Below are 23551 nucleotides of genomic sequence, written 5' to 3' on the forward strand. Positions count from 1 at the left end.
TGGACCTGCTGCTTTTCCTCTATTCATCTTCTTTCTAAAAGGCAATAGATTTCAAACGCACAGGTACGTCACATGCCATCTTTACAATGACTGCTTCCAATGCCCATTAAGACCACTGCTCGGAGCAGGAATGGACAGCACAATATTAGTATTGCAGTAATATCGTCATCCTATTACAGTTATAACTTCTAATGATGCATAGGGAAAAGATTCAAATGAAGCAAAGTTCAGCCATGTGAAATCACATCTGACCATGATGTCTGGGCCTCGGATTAATTATGGAGAAGTCAACACATCAAGTTAAAAAGGCTATAAGAAAGACGCAACCTGATTCGAATAATAGAATCATAGAATTATAGAGCTGGAAGGGACCCAACGGGTTATCTAGCTCAACTCCCTGCAATTTATGTTTAGGAGGAGAGAGGATGCTCCAGGGCAGGTCCACAGGTTAGTGGTAGAGCGTCTGCTTTTCATGCATAAGGTACCTGGTTCAACCCCTGGTGTCTCCAGGTAGCGATGGGAAAGACTTCTGTTTGAAATACTGGAGAACTGCCAGTCAGTGTAGACAATAGAGGGCTAGATTGAACAAAGATCTGACTCTGTATGCAGCAGCTTCTTTTGTTTTAGTTCCTGTGCTTACTTCTGAGTAGTGGCACCCTAGTGAAGGAATGCTGTCCCCAAATAAGCTTGCCTGACACCTGCATTCAGCACCAGGTGAAGGCATTTTTATTCTCCCAGACTTTTTAAAAACGATGGTTATTTTGGGTGGTGTCCAATGCTAAGCCTACTCAGAGCAGGTCCATTGAAGTTAATGGGCACAACTAACTTAAGGTCAGTTATTTCATCGGGTCTATTCAAAGTAGGACCTTGTAGTTGGCTGCAAGCCTTTTGTGCTAGTTTACACACACACACACTGATGCCGACTTTCAGAGCTGCTTTTAATGTTCTTGATCTTACACTGCTTTCGCATGAATTATGGCAATGCAAGTTTCTTTTATTGATTGTTTTTATTTTGACTGCATTTGTGTTGCACTTATTTTTAAATCTGTGAAATACCCAGAGGCATGGTTCATTGGGCAGGATATAAATGCCAAGAACAAATGAGCACTTGAAACAGGTTATAAAGGGTTCAAATAAGTTTGACTTTCCTTTCCTTCCGCATCGGTGTCATGTATGGAGCTGCTATTAAGGGCTGGTTAGAGGTTTGTGGGGAGCCCTTGGACTCCCCTTCCTGTTTGCACCCATCTCCTCTTCCTCCTCCCTGTTGCATATTCCTAGAGTGGGGAACCTTAGGACTAAAGGCTGGTTGTGGCCCTCATGAGGTATGGCAGGCCCCATACTTCATTGCATCTTCCTTGACTGCTTTTGCCTGGTTTGAATGCATCTTGAATTCTGTGGATGACTTTTGCTTGTCTGGATGGAAAGGTAAAGGGCTGTGTGAAAGCGTGCAGAAATGAGCCTACCTGCATCCTCCTCCTGCCATTCAATCATCCAGCTGTTGAGAGTAAACACCTGTAATAACACCTGCAACAAATCACCTGAACCGGGGCGGGGGCCAATAGAAATGTAGTCTCTTTTTCCGTCACTGATTCCTTCCACTTGTTGCCATGCAGAGTGTGTTTGTTTAGGCTTCCCTCCCTCCCTCCCTCCCTTCTTGTCCAGCTAGTCTTTCTCTGTATGCCTTGGTCTTGGAGCTTCCTCTTGTTAACCTCATGACTCCATGATAGCAACATGTAAGCTTGTGCTCAGAATGGCTTTGTCTCCCAGGAGTAATAAACCTTAAGTTTCCTTATTCCAACAACCAGCCATCTTACCAGACTATTTATTCCTGCGCTCCATATATACACACACAAAACATAATGCCTGCAAAGCTGTCTACCATTTTGGTCGATGCTATGATGAGACGAGAGCTTCTGATTCCTTGTTGGGTAAGCAGGACCTTAGGAGACTTGCTATCCTGGAACAATCGACCTCACCAGGACGTGGTGATCTTAGGTCTGTTTCTATACCAATAATTACACATCACAATGTACCAGGCAGGAATCCTGCCCAATCAACCCCCCCTTCCCACTCTCATGGCATTCTAAAATTTGGATGGGATACAGACAGAATGCAAACTCAATTGTCTGTAGGACTTGCAAAAACAATCATGTGACCCTCTTTCCATCTGCATGTTAATGCCTGTGTTTTTTAGAGTCTCACTTAAGTTCTCGACGTACACTTCTATTCAGAGGCTCATGCTGTACTCTGGGTTTAATATACTATTTGCTTAATGGCCCATTGACATAATCATTTGATATAGATCCTAGTCATACCACATTACCAGGTTGTGATATATTAATATAGCTACATATTAATGTTGGATGGGAAACCTATTACATCATTATCCATGAGCAATTAGTTGCTATCTGTCGCAGGTATACACATCTAGAGCTAAGTCATTAGGGGCCCTGCATTTTCAAAGTGCTGGACACTCACAGTTAAGATTGAAATCAACTGGAAATCTTGCTAGATCTATCACTGACGTGTGTGTGCGTGCACAAAAAAGGATTTGCTATAATTTCCTACAACTGAAGGCAAGAGGAGAGTGCAATTTCTCTAAAATAGTGAGAAAAAAGATGGGCTGTGTCCAATGTTAGTCCACTCAAAGTAGATCCATGGAAATTAATGCACACAACTAGCAGCTGAATACTTTTTTTTGTTTTGTTCCAACAGGTTTTTCCAACTAGATAAATGGGTCTTTACCATGAGCGTCCTTTTGTTAGGATTTTCATCTTGTTTTAAATGTATTTGTAGTTTTTGTGATTTTAATTGTCTAATATGTCAATCTCCTTGTAAAGTATTGTAAAATGTGATTAATATATTAATTCTAGCAATGATAACTTAGGTCCATTAATTCCAATAGATCTACTCTGGATAGGACCTGGCTGGAGACAATCAACATAGCTTAAGGAACCATTTTGAGCTACACTTCTTGCTGACCAAAATTGGTCTAGCTTGGCTGAAGATAAAAGTCTAATTTTGTGCATGTATTTTCATCAGAAGCTAGACAGGATTGGACAGAATAGGTTTACAAGGCTAACTGTGCAGGAGGAACAATGGATCACTCTGGATTTATTTTAGAGTGTATAGCATACACCCAGTTTACAGTTCAATGCAACTATGATATTACTGAGTAGAAGATGAGCCCTGGGTTCATTTGGGTTGAGCTGACCCAAGGCAGCTTGGGCTCTGCAGGTGACCACTGATCACTTTGTATTGTTTCAACAGGGAGTCAAATGTAAAATATAGATCTACCAAACAAACAAACAAACAAACAAAAACGGTTGGGTAGTATTTAATGGAAGCAGCAAAAACAGAATCCAACCACATGAAAAATATTAGCGTTTGCTCATAAAACACCTTTAGAAGAAGAAAACAATTTGGAAAACTGCACGATTGCTTCCATGTGTGTGCATGCAAATATAGATGTACAGTTCATAAACCTACCAAAAAGAATGATCCAATTCTCAAGTTGCTCTAAAAAGAAATGCCAGTTATTGTATCTGAGCGACAGTGCTCATCAGCCAAAAATACTTACCCAGATTTTGGAAAGACCTTTCACTAAACATTGGATAGCTCCACATTGGCCAGATGTAGGCCATGTGCTAAATTACTCTTTATTACTGGAACGTATTTTGGGTTCAGGGCTACATAACTTTGGAAGCAACACGTTTGCCAAAGCTATGGGATTCGCCATCACAGCTCAGCACGTTTCATTTCTAGCTTTTCATAGCTTTTAAACAACTGTTTCATATTTATTTGGACCTGATTTTATTGGGTTGTGGTAATTATTTTTGCTGTTCGGTAGTTTCTTAAATTTATTATGTCTATACTTGCTTAGATTTTAACTGACCATTTTTTAATGAATTGTTAGAAGCTCTGGAAACCCTTATGGGTTGAAGTATAGAATAAGAATATACAAAAGATACAAAAATTAATAAACTGTTTTGCTAAAAAATGATATTGTTATGCATTCTCCTGTTTTATATGTGATGAGATTTCAGGAATCCCTCAGAAAAACAATTTTTTGGTAGTGCAACCAGTTTGGCTGCACTGGGCACCACAACAATGATTTAGAACAGAGTGTGAGAGGCAGGAGACGCACCAAATTTTTGTCCACAACTGCCTTCAGAGTTCTGAAGGAACCTCCTAGCTGTGACTTTTTATAAGACTCAGCTGCAACTCCCAGCTGTTTTCATTTTTGCAGACGCTGACCACGTTCTTACATAATTGTAAGCAAGACTTGGCAGCTCATCATGATGTATCAGGAATGAGCTGTGGACATGTGCACACTACAATATTACTCCCACTTAGTTCTTCCCCTGACCACATGCTTATCATGGTTCATCCTCTCTAACAAGTCAACCACAAACCATGGCTACAAGTTGGTGAGCAATCATGATTTGTTAGGGAGCAACAAGCCACAACTCCTGGTTTGAAGGTAACACAATCACCAAGGCCGCCTGGTTTGTTTATCACATACATGCTAGGCAACAAGTGATACACAAGCAAACTGGTAGCTGATGTCAAAGAGGACCATACTTGTGAGGAGACTGTGATTCCCGAGGAGTCTTCCCCTTATCCTGCGTTTTTGGAGGGCCTGGCTTTGCTGACTTTTCAACAGTTCAACATTTCCCTGAATACATGGGAACGTGTCCTTGAGCAAACCCAACCACAAACCACAGGGCTGATCATGTGGGGTGTCTCCCAGAGGAATGGGCACCTGGGAAGCACACAAGAAATCAGCCCGACCCACATGGATCACCCTCACCCCCAGATCTAGTTGGGTCCTATGCGCCACTAACAGCTGGGCTCTTCCAGCTGTGGCATGATGCAACTTCAATGACTCAACCATGTGGATGAAGCTGATTGCATGTGTTCACCAGGTCCCCATTCTATATGATCAGCCCTGACTAGGTGGCCTGCATCATTCAGATGCAGCCCCCTACCCCATGGTGCTGGCTCACAGACGAGTGCTTCCCATGTGGTCAGGAGAATGTTCAAAGGTCACCAGAGCTGGGCCAAAAAAAGAGACAAGGGGAAAGGAAGAGCAATTTTTGTTGGCTCCAGACACAGATGAAAAACCTTTGTCTCTTCCTCTTGAACTTAAGACAACTGGCAGCCATATGTGTAAGCAAACAAAAGTTTTACTACTTTGCTCTTACAGAGATCACTCTCAGATCTTTATTTCTCTGCCAGTTGGCTATGGAATGAAGAAGAACAATAGATTCAAGATAAAGCTATTTGCATTTGTGATGAACGCAAGGACTATCTACCTTGCATTATCCTAAAAAAAAGAAAGAAAAGAAAAATTAAACCACATTTTTAATTAACTGATAAACTATTAATCAAATTTTTGCAATGTTAGGTGACACATTATTCATTTAGATAGAATGACTGTGAACTTAACTAATCAAATCTGATTTGCTCACATATGCTTGATTGAAATACATTTTAACTAGTATATACAAAGAGAAAATCTTGGATTTCTTACCTAATCTTCAGAGTATACTGCTGAGTTAATAAGGGCAGTATTTTTTTTTTAGACGAGACCACCATTTCTTAATCTGCATATCAAAATCAAGAGCAACTTAATTGCAAAACACATATTCCTGAAATCTAATCATTATACTGCTTTAGGGTATTTTATTGAAGCATGTTAAATTATGGACAGAATATTAATGATGAAGCTAATCAAACCCAATTAGTCACTTCTAACAATAGTCACATAAATATACAAGTCAGGTATGAAGTACCGTAGGTAAGGTTTTAATTTTTTTTATATCAAATTCATGTGGTATTTATGAATTACATACTTGTTATTTTTAATCTAAAAATCTAGGACAGGTCATTTCAAAGAAAATGAACAGGGCTAAAAGGCAAATGAATCTCTTTCATAATATTTGTATTGGTGCTATTGGTTTTTCAATGTATATATACTATGTTTGCTGCAATGCTGCGCATATGGAGAAATTATGTGAGCGGAAATACTGAAATGAAAAATGCATGTAGGAATTGCATTAAGAATATATCTAAACACAGATTCTGCAACAGAAGATCAGTGCAGTGCAGATATAGTCATGTGTTTGCCTCTGAACATACCTGTGTAAGAATTTTGGTTTTACTGCAGGATCAGACCAAAAGCCTATCTAGTCCAGCATGCTGTTCTGACAGTGGCCAGCTCAATGCCTATGAAGGACCCAAGTGCAACAGCACTGTTTGCGCTTGTGATTCCCAGCAGCTGGAATTCAGAGCCATCATGGACTTGCAGCTATTGATCTATGTATTCTCCATATATTTGTCTACTCTGCTTTCAAAGGAACCAGAATGCAGTAAATTGCCTGCTGAACTTCATTAACTGTTTTGATTTTAATGTACTCTTTATCCCCAACAGATGCATTTCTGTATGCATTGCTTGGCTGCAAAATTTGGAGAAGTGTGAATTTTGAAGGGTGTGTGTGCTTCAGTTAATGCATTGGTTTGGAAAGCCCAAATTCAGTAGGGTGGCCTTCAAGGGTGAACTGCATCTCTTCCCCAACATCCCTACCTTTCAGTGGCTGATCACAAAGAAGCAGAAACAATCCTAAGACAATACTTGAAAACAACAGAACAAAGATGGTGGTGTTTGGTGTGTGTATATAGCAGTGGAGTACAGAAATAAATAGTCCGGCGGGAATTAGTGAAGAAAGAACAGGTTGCCTTTTTGTCTACCTTCCCTCCAGTAGTTGAGGTAGCTTTCTGCAAGCACCGTCACTTTACTTCCAACGACAACAACAAAATCCCACAACAGATGCAGACTTCACAAGGAAGCAACCGGATACAAAGTAAGGTCACACAAGGCTCAAACACCAGCTGAAACACGCAAGACAATAACCTTGCTTGAGTGTTATTCCTGAATAGGCTACCCCATAGGGCCATGAACACAAGCCCTGTTCCTAGCCTGACCCTTTCCACATTGAATAGGAATGTCATATGTTCTCCTGAACACGGTTACAAGCCTCTCTGTGATCAGAAACCCCAATACTGCAGGATTCCTGCTTGCACAAAGGTTCACAACATGCTAAGGATCCCCCTTTAGACCTTTCCGCTCACCATGGGTGAAGCAGCTACATGTCAGGATGTTGGGGAAGAAAGAGACATGTGTGTTCATTCCTGCACCATGAATTGAGATACTACATGTAGGAATAATGTCTTGCTGCTAGCTGCAAAGCAAGCCATTGTGAGGCCAGATGGCAGCCCATAATTTAGGGTATCCCGCAATTTGGGTGTCATGTACAAAAAGTCCCCAATATTCACCTATCCACGTGAGTGCATGGGCAGCACCTGTCAGGCCCATCTCCTCTGCAGTTGAGCTTGGGGTGTGGTGAAAACTTAGTAACCTTAGGGGAAGGCTGGGGGAAATGTGGCCCTCCAGGCTTTATTGGACTCCCATCATCCCCAACAAGCATAACTAATGGTCAGGGATGATAGGAGTTGGGAGTCCAACAGCACTGGGAAGACCAAATGTTCCCTAGCCCTGCCTTAGGGACAGGTGTACTAGTAGCACAGACCAGCAAGTGCACCTAACCTCACCTGGAAGCTTTGGTTGGGACATCGCCTGACCTGCTCTGGCTTGTGGTGCAAGAAGACTACATTGATTAGATTCTCCACAATTCTTTCTTCTGGCCAGAGTAGGGCAGGCCAACATCCTTCAGATCCCAGGTCAATCTGATTTAGGAATATAGGAAACATAGGAAGCTATCTTATATCAAGTCAGACCATTGGTCCAGCTAGCTCAGTACTGTCTGCACTGACTGGCAGCGGGCCTCCAGGATTTCAGGAAGTTCTCCCATCCCTACCTGGATATGAACCTGGGACCTTCTGTTTGAAAGGCAAATGCTCTACCATTGAGCTATGGCCCTTCCCCCATTTTGCAGTCTGGATGCACAAAGTCTACTAAATGTATATTCAAATGTATAGTTACAGTATAATGAGAACGTAAGAAGAGCTTGCTGGAGCAAGCCAATGGCTCATCAAGTCCATCATCCTGTTCTGAGTGCCACAGTGGCTATCCCCCATCAAAGTCCACTGAGCTGCCTTCAGAAAGGGGTTGTTTGGGTTTTCTTTTGCATGATTTTGCCATGTAAGCTAGTAATGTTGCAAAATCCTTTTTGTGATGTGTATGTACATGGTTCCCACTTTAGAATTTATAAAAGATTGAAAGGATTTGTGCTCTTAAACCATTTCTTAGGCAGTTTTTAAAAAATGTATATCTACCACCCACTGGATCTGCTTCAGTATTGGCATAAAGAATAAGAGTCTGTGGTTTCTCTCAATTTGTTTCACAGCCTCACTACAGTTCCTGTTTTTAATAAAGATTAATGCAATGCTCAGTAGCATTTGGAAGTTGACTGGGAAGAATTAAACAAAACTGGTGGGGAGTCAGTAAATAGGAGATGCCTTGGGCAGGAGAATACGGTTTGTTAGAACAGAACAGATGGTAAGGAACAATACAAAAGGTGAAGGAAATAAAAGGAGTAGTGGGCACTAAGGGAAATAGATTGAATTTTAGCTGTTAAAAGCACCGAGTTTGTTAATGAATATATTATATCAAAATGAATAGGGAAAATAAATACAAAGGGCTTGTGTCATTGTGAGGAGTGAAACAAAACGTGAAAATAAAAGGATAGGTAAGGACTTTAAAAATAAACAGGGTAACAACGAAACATTAGCAGTGAAGCTGCTTATTTTTCATGCTTGCCTGAAGGCGAGGAAATTGGTAATGTTCCATTGTTCCCTCTTGTGGGTGAGGTACTAGAGTGAAGTCACTTAAGTCCCAGGCAAACGGGTTGGTTTACCTTATTTATTGAGGACATCTTGTTACAGCTTGCCTTTAAAGTGAAGTCACAACCATCTGAATTTGGAACCAAGTGTCCTGTTTTGCAAATAGATTGCAGCCAGATGCAGTTGATTAGATCACAAAATTCCTCCTTTTTGGAGCAGAGGAAGGGAAAGGAGGAGGCTTGGGGAGTGCAGCTGAAAATTTGGGCTATGAGGATGTACAAGAAATTTGTAAGTCTTGATCGCAAGTTTAGGAGTGATAGCACACTGGCTCAATCTAGCTCAACTGTAGGTGCTCAGAGGAGAACATACAGATAATGGGAAGGCCCGTTTTTTTACATCTGCAGGCGTGGCAGTGGATGTGCTAGATTGATGTCTGGCCTCAGGGACTGTATAAGTGCCAATAAACTGAAGTTTAATCCTTGTAAGATTGAGGTGCTGTTCCCTAGACTAGTGGGATGTGGTATGGCCTGCTCTAGGTGAGGTTACACTCCTTCTGAAGGAGCAGGTACAAAGCTTGGGGTTACTTCTGGATCCACTACTGTTGCTTACATAAGAACGTAAGAAGAGCCTACTAGATCAGACCAATAGCCCATCTAGTCCAGCATCCTGTTCTCATATGAACCAGATCCTGTACTTGTCATCTGAACCCTTTTTCTGTGTGCTTCCTCTGAACAGTGTGGAGCGTGGTGACATAAGAGAAGGCCTTCTAAGTGGTGGCTCCTTGTTTGTGAAATGCTCTCCCCAGACACTCATGCCCACCACCAAACCTATTTCTTAGGTTCTTAGGTACCTGGCAAAACATTTTTATTTACTAAGGCAGTGATGGCCAAACTTGGCCCTCCAGCTGGTTTGGGACTACAACTCCCACCATCCCTAGCTAACAGGACCAGTGGTCAGGGATGTTGGGAATTGTAGTCCCCAAACAGCTGGAGGGCCAGGTTTGGCCATCACTGCACTAAGGCCTTTGGACCTTAATTTTCTCCTTATCTTTCAGTGGGGTTCTGTTGGATCTGCTCGTTTATACATGTAATTGGTGAGCATTTAGGGGTTGTTTTTCCTCTTGTTTTTAAAAGTAAATTTGAATTCACCTTTCTGAAAAAAAGCAACTGAGCCTTATTTTTTATTTATTTTATTATAGATCATGGTTTTTATCCAGGGATCTTGAGACAGTATAAACTATATTGTCTAGCTGTTTCCTCACCTGGCAGTGATTACTAGACCAGATCTGCTTAGCTTCAGGAAGGTTGCTGCTTCATGTACTTTCATACTATGCTCTTAGAAGAATGAAACATTTCTTATCATCTCATCCAGTAACCAGGTGGACCTATTCTCTATAAATAGATCAGTGCTTTGGAAAATTCCAGACTGGAAAACAGTTTAGAAAGGAAGGATTTTAGTTACAGCATGCAAGGGCCCTATAGAACCCATTTACTTGTGAATAATTCCAGAAGACTTCACACAATCATGACTTTCTCAAAACTTCAACTGTTCCCCAAGGTCTCTTCTAACAGGAAATGTAAAGCGTGCAAGCCCCATTCTTTCCATTTCCCTTTGATCTGCTTTCCTCTGGTCTGAAGACAAAAGCAAGGCCCTAAGAAGTATTGTGTTTTGTCTCTGCTGCACCTGGTAAAAGTTCAAACTCTTGTCTTCTTGACCTAGGATATGCAACCACTTTCACAAAGTTCCTCTGGAAAATAGCAAGTCCCCTCAAGCTGCTGTGCTGGTGCAGCTGCATGGTTCAGAGCTGACATCTCAGGCACAAATTTCATGGAGAGATGCAACACTGAAAGCTTATTACATTGATTAGACATTTGTATGGGAATAGTAAAGAGGCATTGTGTGTGCATGGGTATACTGGGCAAGCTGCTCAACTTTAAATCCATCCAGCTAACTTAGAGACAATGGAAGCCCAAAGCCTTGATTTATTGACGTAATCTGTGGCAAATACTTGCAGGCTGGAATATATAACTCTGATACTATGACATCTTACCTTTAAATGGTTATATGCAATGCTATCTCTACACAGAGGAGGCTTTATTTGGCTACAACAACTCAATGCTCCAAACTGACAAAGGCACTGCAAAATACCGTGGATAAATACTCCTCACTTGAAGCACCTTTTGACCACAGAGTGCTGCAGCAGTCTGGTTTAAATAAAAAAATATGTTACCCCCAAGCATATTTAGTAATTAATAACTAGCAATATTATTGATTGATTCTGACAATTTATATACCACTTATCTGAAAGTACCTCTAAGCAGTGTACAATAAACTTAAAAAAACACATCCAGATAAAGTTAATTAAAAAGTTTGTCACTTAAACTGCAGACTGAAATAAATAGGTCGTCATTAGGTGCCAGGTTTTCAACAGGGAATGGACTTTTCTGGTCTCAATGGAAAGGGAGTTCCATAAAGCCGGACCCTCAGTGCTGAATGCAGGATGGCTCCCGATGGATATGATCTGTGTACCCAAGCTACGGGGAAAATCGCTGACCTCAGTGATTGGGCAGGGATCTAACTATATAGGCATCCTGGGCCCAAGTTAAGGGCCTTGTAAATTAATACAAGAACCTTGAACATGGTCCTGTAACCAATGCAAGCCTTTGAGCACTGGAGTTCCGTGCTAGCGATAATCTGTCACCATCAACAGCCATAGTATTTTGCACTAGCTGCAGCCTGAGGGTAGCCCCAAATTGAGTGCATAAGAGAAAGAACAGTAATAATAGCAAAGTTCCTCCTAACCAAAGTTCAAGATTAACATGCTTTGTAGATGTAGAAGTGTTTTGATCATACCCCAGCATGATCTGTAACGGCTGGGTTCAGCATTAACTGCAACCTTGGTCAGGCTTTATAGATTTTTTTATATATCACAACAATAGTTTTGATGTTTAGAACAGCCTTACAGCTGTTCCATCAACATTTTACGCCATAAAAGGACAGAGAGAAAAAAGAGGAATTATAAGATATTAAGATGAAGTTGATGATGACCAGCCATATCCACCAACACCCACGTCCTGGGCTAGATTCATCTCTTGGGTTTCCACTTGGCATTCCATAAGCATAGCACATGGACTATCACTTTCAGTTCTAGTTCAAATGTTGGGGTTTTTTTGTTTTTAAATCCAGCTTTGAAGTCTTAAATATGGTGACAGCTGGAATTGCATCTTCTTTTGGGTAGAAGCTCTTTCCATCCTCTAAAAGTGGACTAAAGGCTATTTTCTTAGCAAACTTGCACACCTAGCCTTCATCTTCTAAACCGAGCAATCCAAATAACAAAATGCACCTGCAGAGTCTATGCTTGTAGGATGCTAAAATTGTTCTCAGTGAGTAAGTCAAGACCTGACTTTTCATTCACATTAACTCTCAACAGGTGGCATAAACTGATATCACTGTTTTAAATACAGTCTATCAGTAGAGCTTAATGTAATTCTATGATTCTGGGCATAGGAGCGAACTCCTAGGGGCTGAGGTTCCTTTGTCCCCCCCTAAAATATTTGAGCCCCCCCCCCACTTGATGGGCATTGCCATTCAGATGGTGTGTGTGTGCCACGTCATGTGAACAATTATGTGGGGTGAGGCCTACTTGCCCCCCCCCCAATATTTTATTCCTGTGGTGTTCCTGATTCTGGGTGAGGCTACAGTGAACCTACAGTGAAGTCTGGAAGAAGCACGTTGGCCAGCAAAGTGGACCAGGTAGCAAGAGTGAGTGATCAACAAGTAAAGACAGTAGCAACATGACACCCCAGCTCTCCAGTATATCCAGGCTCTTGCCCCAAGTGCTATGAATCATTGCCCTCAAGCATCCACAGAGGAAAAAAATAAACACAGGAGAGGGTGGCAATAAGTCTACAATAAATTGCGGGTGTAGTGACTGCGTTGTGGCTTTGTTTTTAAAAAAACTCTCTCTCCCAGAAGAATCATGGAACTATACGCGATGTGTAGTTCTACCTTAAGTAAAAAAAGAGTCAGAATCCATTAGGTATGTATCTGGTTAGCTTTGAAAGTTTAAAATTGACAAGTTCAAAAGTTTACCTCCGTAACACAGAAAACATGGGGAAAGTCCACTAAAGTGACACTAATCTTATTTAAGCCAGAAGATTTTCTCCCGCATGAGACTGAATGCAGAAAAGCTGGAATTTCCAGGTGATGCTAATCAGACCCAGCAGAGAAGCAACTAGAAAGCATACAAATTAGCCCTCCAGTTTCTACAATGGCAGCAAATAAGAACTGGATTCAGTAAGGTATCCATGTGATATGGGAACTGAGGAACATGCTACTGGTGTGATCTGTTACTTTTTAGCCCCAAATCTCAATTCAAAGGTAAATTTTAGACGTTTTCTTCAGATTCTGAAATCTGATTCCCAGGAATATACTGATCAGCTGGTGACAACCAGCTACTCTCCTCTTTCTTCTGCTGACTTGCCACTAATTATGTTGTTGAGCTGGGGGAATGAAAATACTTTGGCATGCTTTGTGTTACTCCTGAAGCCTCATTGTTTCTGCTTTGTGTGAGATTTTCTTAGCAAAGGAGGAATAAGAAGCTAAAATTAAGTCCCATCCTTAATCTTCTTTATTTTAGACCAAGCATATCCCATCCCTACATGCTTCCCATGTAAGAATTTCACGGGTTAAACTAAGTACACACTGAATTTTTGCCTAAAGTGATGCATCATATTCTTCTAGGGAAGTGTCTGCCTGACACGGTTAGAATATTTTTCCTGTGGCAGATTAAATGTAGACAGTTCAGTAACCACCCCACAGTTTGGTTTGTATATTAACGGCAATATAGTCAGTACTCTGACAAATGACGTACATTGTGAAATGTTGCCAATTGCCGGCGTTGAACTAGACTGCAGATGCCGTGTATTTTAGTCACTAAAGCAAAGATTAGTGGCATACCCACTGGTGAAAAGTTGTATAAATTGACACAACTGGAGCCATTTGTGTGCTTTCTCACCAAATTTAACAGATGCAAAATGGTGCTTGTTGACATAAATTTACTGCACCATGTCTCATTTGTTTACTTCATGCTGCTTTGTGCTCTATCATGGCAGCAGAGTCAATTTTAGGGGGCGGCGGTGCTTCAGTGTTCTGTCTTTTGGCTTTCCCAACAGTTTGTGAAACAAACAGGCATTTTGTAAAGCTTTCAGTATCCATAGCATCTGAATGCCACATATTAGCAAGTTCCTGATTATAAGGCTGATTACTTAATTAGGATGTTTCTAATGTTCAAGAAGTGAAGTAAGAGTGTCAAAAGGAAGTTATTTAGTAAGAAGAGCATAAAAAATAATAGATTTACATAAAAGATCAGGAACTAAAACTAGAAACTTCTTGCTGGGTATGCTGAGAATTATGCAAGAGTTGTATTCAATGCAAAGTTACTGTAATAATTCCATTCTGTGGAAGAGTGAGGCTGCATATATCTAAGGCTCATATTCTTAAATGTACTACTGATCTAAGAATAGGGAAGATATTTGATTCAGTTCACATTAAAAGGCAAATCAGCCAAATTCGCACTTTCAAAACTTATATGAGAACCAAAACACAGCTATCCTTTGAAAGTCACACATCCGAATTTTGTGATGTAGTTCTCTAGTGAAATAATGTTCACAAAAATGCATCCATTAGGAGAACATGTGCATAAAAATGAGATTAGTGAAAATAGCACACAAGAATACACCATATTATGGGAAAATACTTGCAAAAATGTGTACATTTCCATATAAAAATATGTTTATTAAGAGACATTAACACTAAAACATTGACATATTTTCAGGAGGGGGAAAAATGCTGCAAAAATGTAGAGAACTGAATGTAGGAAAAATAAGAAACTGAAAGAACCAAAACTGATTGATCCTACCATCCCTGTCTAAGGGGCATGCGGACCTTAACAAAGATTCACCCAATTTCATAGAATTGTACTGTTGGATTCATTTCAATTGGACTAAAAATGAGGCCTCTATTTTAGGTAACCATAATGGTTGCGACAACAAGTTTTTTATATGTTTTATATGTTTCAGAGCTTAGTGACAAGAGTAGTGAAATGGCAGTTGTTGGGTTGTTGTTTTTTAAATACAATACTTCCTCACAATAAATACCCAATTAAGGAGTAATCTGGTGGGTCAGGGGTGGGGAACCTTTGGCCCTACAGGTGTCACTGGAGTACAACTCCCGTCATTGATGGCCATACTCTATGGGGCTGATGGGAGTTATAGTCCAAAAGCATTTGGAGGGACACAGGTTCTCCACCCCTGTGGTAGGTGATGGAGCAAACAATGCTGCAAGAAGGACCTCTGTTCTATTCATCAGGAATGCATAGTGAAAATGACACCACCTCCTGGACCAAACTAGACATGTTAAATGCATGAATGAATGTAATGTGTCTAATCTTGGGGTGGATTGTTCCCCCTGCCTTTAAGTGAGCCCTGAAAAACTTGTTTTGGGTAAGCTCTGACCACAAATTTTATTTTGAGAGCCTGAAGGAACATTGCTTCGTACCTACACTTCACAATTCTAGAATAACAAATAATCCTGTATAATTATTTTTTTTAAATCTGGATTTTACAGACACCACGGTTTCCAGTCTAACCCAATGCTTTGTTATTACAATGGTAAGCAACATGCTTACTCCTTGCCTAAAAGGCATATTCTATAACAGATACCTTTCCCCTTATCAAATTATGGTTATCCACTTGATGGAGGAAGGCACCACACCTACTCAGAGGAGCATGTCTCTGTTATCACCTTGTATATGCCAGGTCTAAGACCTGTCACTTGCAAAACAGATTGTGGGACAAAGCCATGGCTGAAATAACAATCTGATGGCATTGTAAACACTCTCAAATATTTGTAGGATAGAGAAATGAAACAATGTATAGATATAAAAAATGTAACAAGTGTCACCAACTTTTGGGAGCCACACCTGCAAATCAGAGCAAATGTTGCGGACACCACACACACGTAAACACACAGAGTGCTGAAATACAAACTACAGCCTATTATACTTCCTGCAAGAGAATGTTTTTAAGCACTTTGAGGGGGAAAGGAGGGGACCCTGTCGGAGCTAGGGAAGGCCTCTGCAGGCACTGGCAACCCCTACAATATGGATTCAACATATGTAGCCTTCCATTGCTTGGTATATGTGTGCTTCTCTTTCCCCAGTCCTTTTGTGAAGATTTACAAGTCTAGCCTACCCCGTTAGGGAAATGATTTCTTCCTCTCTAGGGAATGGATAAAAAGCAAAGAGCAAGTCTAGCTCAATTTGAATGATAACCAAGGCAGCAAAAATCTAATAGCTCAATGTTTTGCCAGTGGAGAAAAACTCTTCCCGGTGATTGGCTTGCAATGATTATTCTTACAACACACTTGCAATAGTGTGTATTTCTTTGCGTTTTGCCACACGTTTTAAATATTTTGGTTCAAATTCTGTTACAAATTATTTCACGATAAGACTCAGATTTAGAAGTCACAACCTAAAGTTCACTATTTTAGAGCTGGATAGCCATTGTATTTTGACACAGGTTCTTGGATTATTGGACTTACTTCTAAGTAGTTAAAAATTATAGGGCTCAATGAGATTCATTTCCAGGGTTGAATTCAAGTAAGTTCTACTCAGACTACAACTACTGAAATTAATGAACCCAAGTTAGTTTTTAATAAACTTTAATGGGCCTATGCCAAGTAGGAATTTTGTCTCATATTTCGGGTTCTACAAATGCCTGAACTGATGGGTGGTAATCCTACTCAGAAGTAAACCCTACTGAATCCAAGGGGGCTTACTCCCAGTAGGTAAGACAAGACCTAAAGCCTTCATCTTTCTTAAGAAAGCACTTCTTGCATCATCTTACTTCGGAGCAGATATGGGTAGGATTGTGCTGCAATAAGCATTAAAGCTTCATATACATGGGTGCGGCCTAATAATTTATGTTTTCTTTTTTGTGGTTTTATACAGGCAACCCCGTTTATGTGCATTCCATAGGTGCGTGAATGACAGCACACAAACGCATCATGCCAAACCCAAAGTGACCCAAAAACTTCACAAAAAATTGTGGAAGGGGGTGTTTGCAGGCTTTCTCAATGGTGTTTCAATTATATGTGATTACACTTAAAACATGCAGTGCCTTGGAACGCAATTCCTCACATCAATGGGTGGTTGCCTGCCTGTACTGCAAACTGCCCTGTGACCCTCAGAAGAAGGGCGCTATATAAATTTAATAAATAAAAAGCAGCGACCCTAATCCTACCTACTCATAAGTAAATCCCATTGATCCCAAGGGGACTTACTCCCAGCAGGTCAGTGGGATGAGGCCTGAATTCAACCTCTTTCTCAAGAAGTATCACTCAGATCACCTCTTGGGTAGCCCCAGGTAGGGCTTGCACTGCAACACACATAGAAAGCTCCAACTAAGTCCTATTGTGAGCAAGCACTTCTTACTGCAGCTTACCTTTTGAGTAGCCGCAGTAAAAACTGCATGTACATGAGAGCAGCCTCAGAAGCAGTAGGCCCTATCCATGCCTATTCAGAAGCAAGTCCTATTCAGATTTCTGACACTGGAAAGAACAGGTCTCTGAAAATAAAGAGACGACATATGTACTTTTGTAAGCCAAGAAAACCCTCAATTAAAACAATTTTTAAAAGATGTTATGTTTAAATTAGATCGAAAGAATGGATTTCTGGACCAAAGCTCACAATTTGAAAAAGAACTCTTACAAAATAAGGATAAACTTTTGTCTAAAATGTAAAATTTTCTAGTAGAATGGGAAGCAAAAGACAAACTTGTTAAAGCCTCAATGACACACTGGGCAATAGATATAGGACACAATAGAGCTCTCAACCTCTAGGAGAAACTTTGGAAAAGTGACCTGAAATTTATAGCATTTTATTCATTGAAAGAGAATTACCTGAAAATGATTAATAGATGGTACTTAACTCTGAATAGGTTGACTAAGATTTAAAAAACAGAATCAGATATGTGTTGGAAGTGTAAAGAAGCAGAGGGAACTTTTTTTTACACGTGATGTACATGTAAAAAGGTAAAAGTGTATTGGGAAATGATTTATAATGAATTGAAAAAATGTTTAAAACTACTTTCTGAAAAAACACACACACCTAGAGTCCTTTTTGTTGGATATAACTACCGGTAATTCCTAGGTGTCAGTAAGTAAGGGTTGTTTATGTATGCAATAATTGTGGCCCATGTGTAGTTAGCCCAAAAAATGGAAAGTGAGCAAGGTCCTTCCAACTTAAGCTGACAAAATATGCAGAACTTGCAGACTTTATAAAGAGATCAAGAAGAACATGCATTTAAAGAAGACGGGAAAACATTTATTGAATATATGGAAAATAACTGCATACAGCTGAAAACGCTGGCAGCGTTAAGATAAATCCAACAGAGTAAATAAGTTTTGATGGATGCAAAAGTGGAAAACTTTGATTTGAATGGTTATAGTAAAATATGCATATGTAAAATGAACCATGGAAAGAGAAGAAGGGAAGTCACTGGATATTTTAAAAAGTTTGTAAGATGCTTCTTTGGAAATATAAAATTGAAAATTCGATAAATATATGTGAGAGAGATACATATATATGAGAGAGAAGATGTCAGTCCTATTGAAGCCAAAGGCACTTATTCCCCTCAGGTAAGCGGGTTTAGGACAGCAGCCTTCAGGTAGGGCAGCCGGGCCTGATCCTGCGGCGCGTCCGAGAGAAGCTGTGAGGGAAACTGGCGGCGGAGGCAGCTCCTCCTCCTCCTCCCGCCGCTGCCTCCTCCCCTTTCCTCGCCTCCTCCCGGCGGCGGCGGCTACCCAGAGAGCTGCACAGCCACGGCCAGGCAGGCGCGAGGAACGGGCCTCAACCGCCGCTTCCTCCTCCTCCTCCTCCTGCGGGCCCGAGTCCACCAGAGGCTGGGGGCGAGGGCGACGCTCCATCCCCGGCGGCGCGGCGACAGCACCCGCTACTCCGACTTACCCCTGGGCCCCGGCTGAGGAAGCGGCGCCGGCGCGGCCCAGCATGCGAGTGTGAGATGTTTCGCCCGTTGTCGTCGGCAGCAGCAGCGGCTCCTGACTGGGCCCAGGCGGCTTCGGCGGGCCCCGCGCGGCGGATGCGACTCCGGAGCCGGCGCTTCGCCCTCCACAAACATTTCTATAGGACTCATTCGCCTTGCTGAGGAGAATATATATCTATATATTCTCAATATATATATTGAGGAGAGAGAAACACATACGCAGGACCAAAAACAAAACCCCCTCCCCTCATAAGAGAGAGAGAGAAGTAAGAGGCAGGCAGAGGCCTAAAGCCTCCGGAGCGGCCGTTAGTTTTCGCCCCTCATCAAGGCTCCCCGCCCCCCCGCTCACGCCACGCGCAGGCACCGACACTCACACCCCCGGGGCCCCGTTAGGTCCATGGAGGCGGCCGGCCGAGCCCCGCCGCTCAGCGCCGCCCAGCTGGGCCGCCTGCGGGACGAGCATGGAAAGGTAAACTGGGGGCGGGGAAGGTGGGCCTGGGGAGGGGAGGGAGCGAGGGGCGGAAGGCGCCCTCCTGGTGGGGAGCCGCGTGGCTGTGAGGAGGGCAAGGGGGTGTTCTGACGCCAGGCCCGGCGCCTCAGGCCTGGTCGGGGGCGCCTCGTGAGGTATGGGTGGGGGTAGGCTGGGGGGTATTGCTGCTGGTATTGGGGAGGGGGCCGCGGCCCGCGAGGGTCGGCTGGCAGGGGAGCGGAAGAGGACCCCGTCAGGGGGTGTGTCAGGCACGCTGCCTGTGTCATGGCAGCGCCATGTGGAGGGTTTGTTTTTCAGAGGGTTTCCTTTCCACTTCCCCATGTATGTGTGTATGATGGACTTTCCTCTGTGTGTGAGAGAGAGAGAGAGAGAGAGCGCGCTTTAAACAGTGCAATTATTGGTAACCCCCCCCCCAAAAAAAACCCCGTAGTGTGAGTGGAGAGTGCAATTTTAACCTTTCCTACTTGGAAATAAGTTCGTCTGGATGGTACCCAGTGTTGGTTCTACTTGGCTTGGGCCCCTTGAAAGTAACGTGGTGGTTATTGCTATTCTTACAACACTGTTTTAATGTATATTTACTTATATATTTTACTACAGTTACATCCTTCTTCTTTCTTCAAAGTGGCATACATAATTCTACCCACTCCTCATTTAATTCCAACAACAACAACCGCCCTGTCAAGTAGGTTAGGCTGAAAGGCAGTGCCTGGCCCCTAATTATTATTATTATTATTATTATGGACGGCTTTCAACAGAATATTAAAATACAGTAATCCATCAAACATTAAAAGCTTCCCTAAACAGGGTAGCTCCAGGTAGGGCTTGCTCCAAGGTCACCCAGGGAGCTTCATGGCTGAGTTGGGGATTTGAGCTCTGGTCTCTCACTGGCCCTAGTTGGACACTGCGTTATCTCTTGTCTCCCCAAGGTGACTTCCAACGTTTAAAAACAACATTATAAAATACAGTACAAAGTGATAAGCAAGCTCGCTTAAAAAAAACTAGTAAAAAAATAGATAAAATACACAGCACATTTAAAAGCAGTAATTAAAGTACAGTTTGCCTTGTTCAGCAGACCAGTGATCAGCATCTTAGTTTTTGAAGGCCTGTCTGAACGAGGTCTTAGCCTGCAGCTGAGAAGGATTGCAAAGAAGGAGCCAATCTAACATCTTTTGGGAGGGAATCTGGGAGGAGCCTCAGAAAATACTGTCTCATAACACCACCAAAAGTTATGTCATATCCATTACAGTGGTACAGTGGTATCTGAAGAAGTGTGCATGCACACGAAAGCTCATACCAAGAACTAACTTAGTTGGTCTTTAAGGTGCTACTGGAAGGAATTTTTTTATTTTGACTATGGCAGACCAACACGGCTACCTACCTGTAAGTGGTACCTTGGGTTACATACGCTTCAGGTTACATATGCTTCAGGTTACAGACTCCGCTAAGCCAGAAATAGTGCTTCAGGTTAAGAACTTTGCTTCAGGATGAGAACAGAAATACTGCTCCGGCGGCGCTGCAGCAGCGGGAGGCCCCATTAGCTAAAGTGGTGCTTCAGATTAAGAACAGTTTCAGGTTAAGAACAGGCCTCCAGAGCGAATTAAGTACTTAACCCGAGATACCACTATACTTTCAATGGGTCTATTCTGAGTAGAACTCACATTGGATACAGATCACGGTGCTTCAGGTGGGGCTTATGTCCAGACAACTGTGCATGGAGTTGTAGGCTAAAATGCAAACTTTACTTGGGAGTAAGTTCCGTTGAACTTCAGAGGACTGGCTTCTTAATAGGCCAGAGTTGTAGATAAGCCCACAAAAATTTTGTGTGGCCTGCGATTAAAACTTTTTTAAAAACAAGCCAAAGGTATAGTAGTGTTTGGTTTCTGTGCTGGGTGCACTCACTTGCTCACTTGGCCTGCATTCAGTTCTTGACTGCAACTACTAGAGCTGAAATAGTGCTACATACTAAAAAGAAAAAAAATACATCGAAGCATACTATTTAGCCTCTTGAAAGTTGCAATGACACATTTATTTGGAAGTGAGTCCACAGAAATTGGTAAAACTTACTTCCAATTATATGTGGTTTCTTTATGAGAGTTGAGCATGTTCAGTAGCTAAAGAACTTTTGAGTGTCAGCTTGGAAAGAGAAACACAAAGGGGGCCACAGAATGGGTTAGGGCAGTGGTTTTCAACCAGTTTGCTGTGGCACCCTGGGGCAACACTGGCTTCTGTTCTTCTTTCCTTCCTTCCCTCCTCTGATGCCCTCTCACATCTCTGCCTCCCAAAGGGTTGCACAGCTGTTTGTTGTAGCAGCCCTGGCTACAAGCTCTGTGGGTGAATGGTGCTTCTGGAGCTGGCCAGGGGGTGCTTCCCAGGTCTCTGTGGGGCAGTGTGAGAAAGCACCTCTCTTTGGGGCATGGGGGGGGCAGCTCAGAGACCAGGGACGGCAGCTGCGGCTGCCCAGAGGGATCCCAAGGAGAGGGGAGAGGAGAGGTGACTGAGGGAACACTCTACAAAGGAGGGTGTTTGAGAAAGGGTGAGGGGCTGCCAGCTCTGCATGCAAGGGGGTGACATAACTAGGGTCCTGAGCCCTACAGGAGTGCTGCAGAAAGAATGTAGTTGGTCAAGGGACTAAGCCAGGGACTCTGTAGGAGTGATATAGCTGACTGACTGGAACACTGAACAGGAGTGTTCCTGTTTGAAAGTGAGGACGTAGCAATATATTGTTGCCTATCTCACATGTTACTCTAGGAGTAAAACAGAGTTGGATGATGGGGATAAACTGACCAATGGTCGTCTTCAGGCTGGACAGATTGGAAGTCTTATTCTGGCTATCAGGAAATCACATACAACATGCTGTGAGGGTACGATAGGACTACCACATGGGGAACAAGGCAGAAAAAGCACACCACTTTACTTTGGAAGACATTACCACGGTTCATACATTCAGTGGGAGAAGTTGCTGTGGTACAGTGTGGCGGTGAAGTGGTGCAAGCAGCTTCACTCCATTGCACAACCTTGACTGTGCACTGAACCATCCACATGATCATCAGTCATGTGCAGGCTTGGTTCATATCATCTTTTCACCTCTTTCATATGGGATAAGCAACATCAACTGGGCCTCCGCATGACTGGCCATTTCTGCAGAAAGTGCGCTTTACACTGGAAACTAATTGTGTTTTAGAGGTATAGGACTTGGCTCACCCATCATAGGGTGGCTGGTTTTTTGTTTGTACTTTCTACATGTGCTTGCACAAACACTGAAAAGTAACTTAAGTGAAGCAGAGGAGCTCCCTATATATTACAGATCTTTGAATCGATTTGCATGTTGTACAGGACTACTGTATAGACGAACACTAGGTCAGCTAGTGTGGGAGAATGCAGGAGAAATAGAAAAAGCAGCATTTGCAGATGGCTTAGTGTCTCCTGTTGCAGTGCTATTACACTCTATTTTCCTACCCACAACCCCTAGTGAGGTGAGCAGAATACATTAGTTATCCATCCCTATGAGATGCTTTTAAGACACATTGGATGGGGTGAAAATATGACTTTTTTGGTTTTGGTTTTGTATTGCACTGATAACTTAGGGAAAATTTTACATTTTATTTGTCTTGCAAGAGGATAGATTCTTGTTCCCAGCATTGTACAAGTAAGGGTGAAGAGAGCCCCTTCTGCTATGTTTAATCATAGAAAGCTGATATAGTTGGGGTTATTTTGTTCTGTTACAGTTTAAAATGTTAGCATTAACAATATTAAGCAATAGTAAGCTATAGTTGTGGTGACATCATAATGCTCAAAATGGCTACAAGTTATTACATGAAATAGGTGTTAATTAGACAAGAGTAGCAAGAATCCCAGAGAGCTGAGAAGAGGTTTCCACTGGCATATCCATTGACAATCCAGCACCTGACTCCAGGGGTCACTTTTCCATCTGCTCTGTGTGAGAAGCCCACTCCCAAGTGATACGTAATGCCCTCACTTCTTGGCGAGGTGCATTTGCCCTTGGCTTGCTACAGGCAGTGGCAGGAATGCCAAAGAGCTTGGGGAAGTCTTTAACCTTCTGTTCGCTCTGTGTCGCTTTTAGCTGTCCCACCATCAAGATGGGTTAATAGCTATGTATTGAGTTGTATAATCTTTTATAAGCTGCTTTGGGGATTAATTTATATTGAAAGGCAAGGTATAAATCTTTTAAAAT

The 23551-nt window shown here is 42.2% G+C and overlaps 2 protein-coding genes across 4 annotated transcripts in view; one reads left to right on the forward strand and one right to left on the reverse strand.

Annotated features, from left to right (window-relative positions):
• Positions 1–23551, reverse strand: part of LOC309537863 (protein C19orf12 homolog) — a 206520-nt gene that overhangs the window by 108277 nt on the left and 74692 nt on the right. The gene's annotated exons all lie outside the window — the stretch shown is intronic.
• Positions 19124–23551, forward strand: part of URI1 (URI1 prefoldin like chaperone) — a 45720-nt gene continuing 41292 nt past the window's right edge. The window contains exon 1 of one of the 2 annotated variants that reach the window (XM_082232947.1): positions 19124–19338. In XM_082232947.1, coding sequence (XP_082089073.1) covers positions 19267–19338 — 72 coding nt within the window. In that variant the 5' untranslated portion in view covers positions 19124–19266. The remainder of the gene's footprint in view (positions 19339–23551) is intronic. The other variant, XM_082232948.1, reaches the window with a different exon arrangement.

This window comes from Podarcis vaucheri (genome assembly GCF_965113315.1).
Source record: "Podarcis vaucheri genome assembly, chromosome: 7".
NCBI classification, from domain to species: domain Eukaryota; kingdom Metazoa; phylum Chordata; class Lepidosauria; order Squamata; family Lacertidae; genus Podarcis; species Podarcis vaucheri.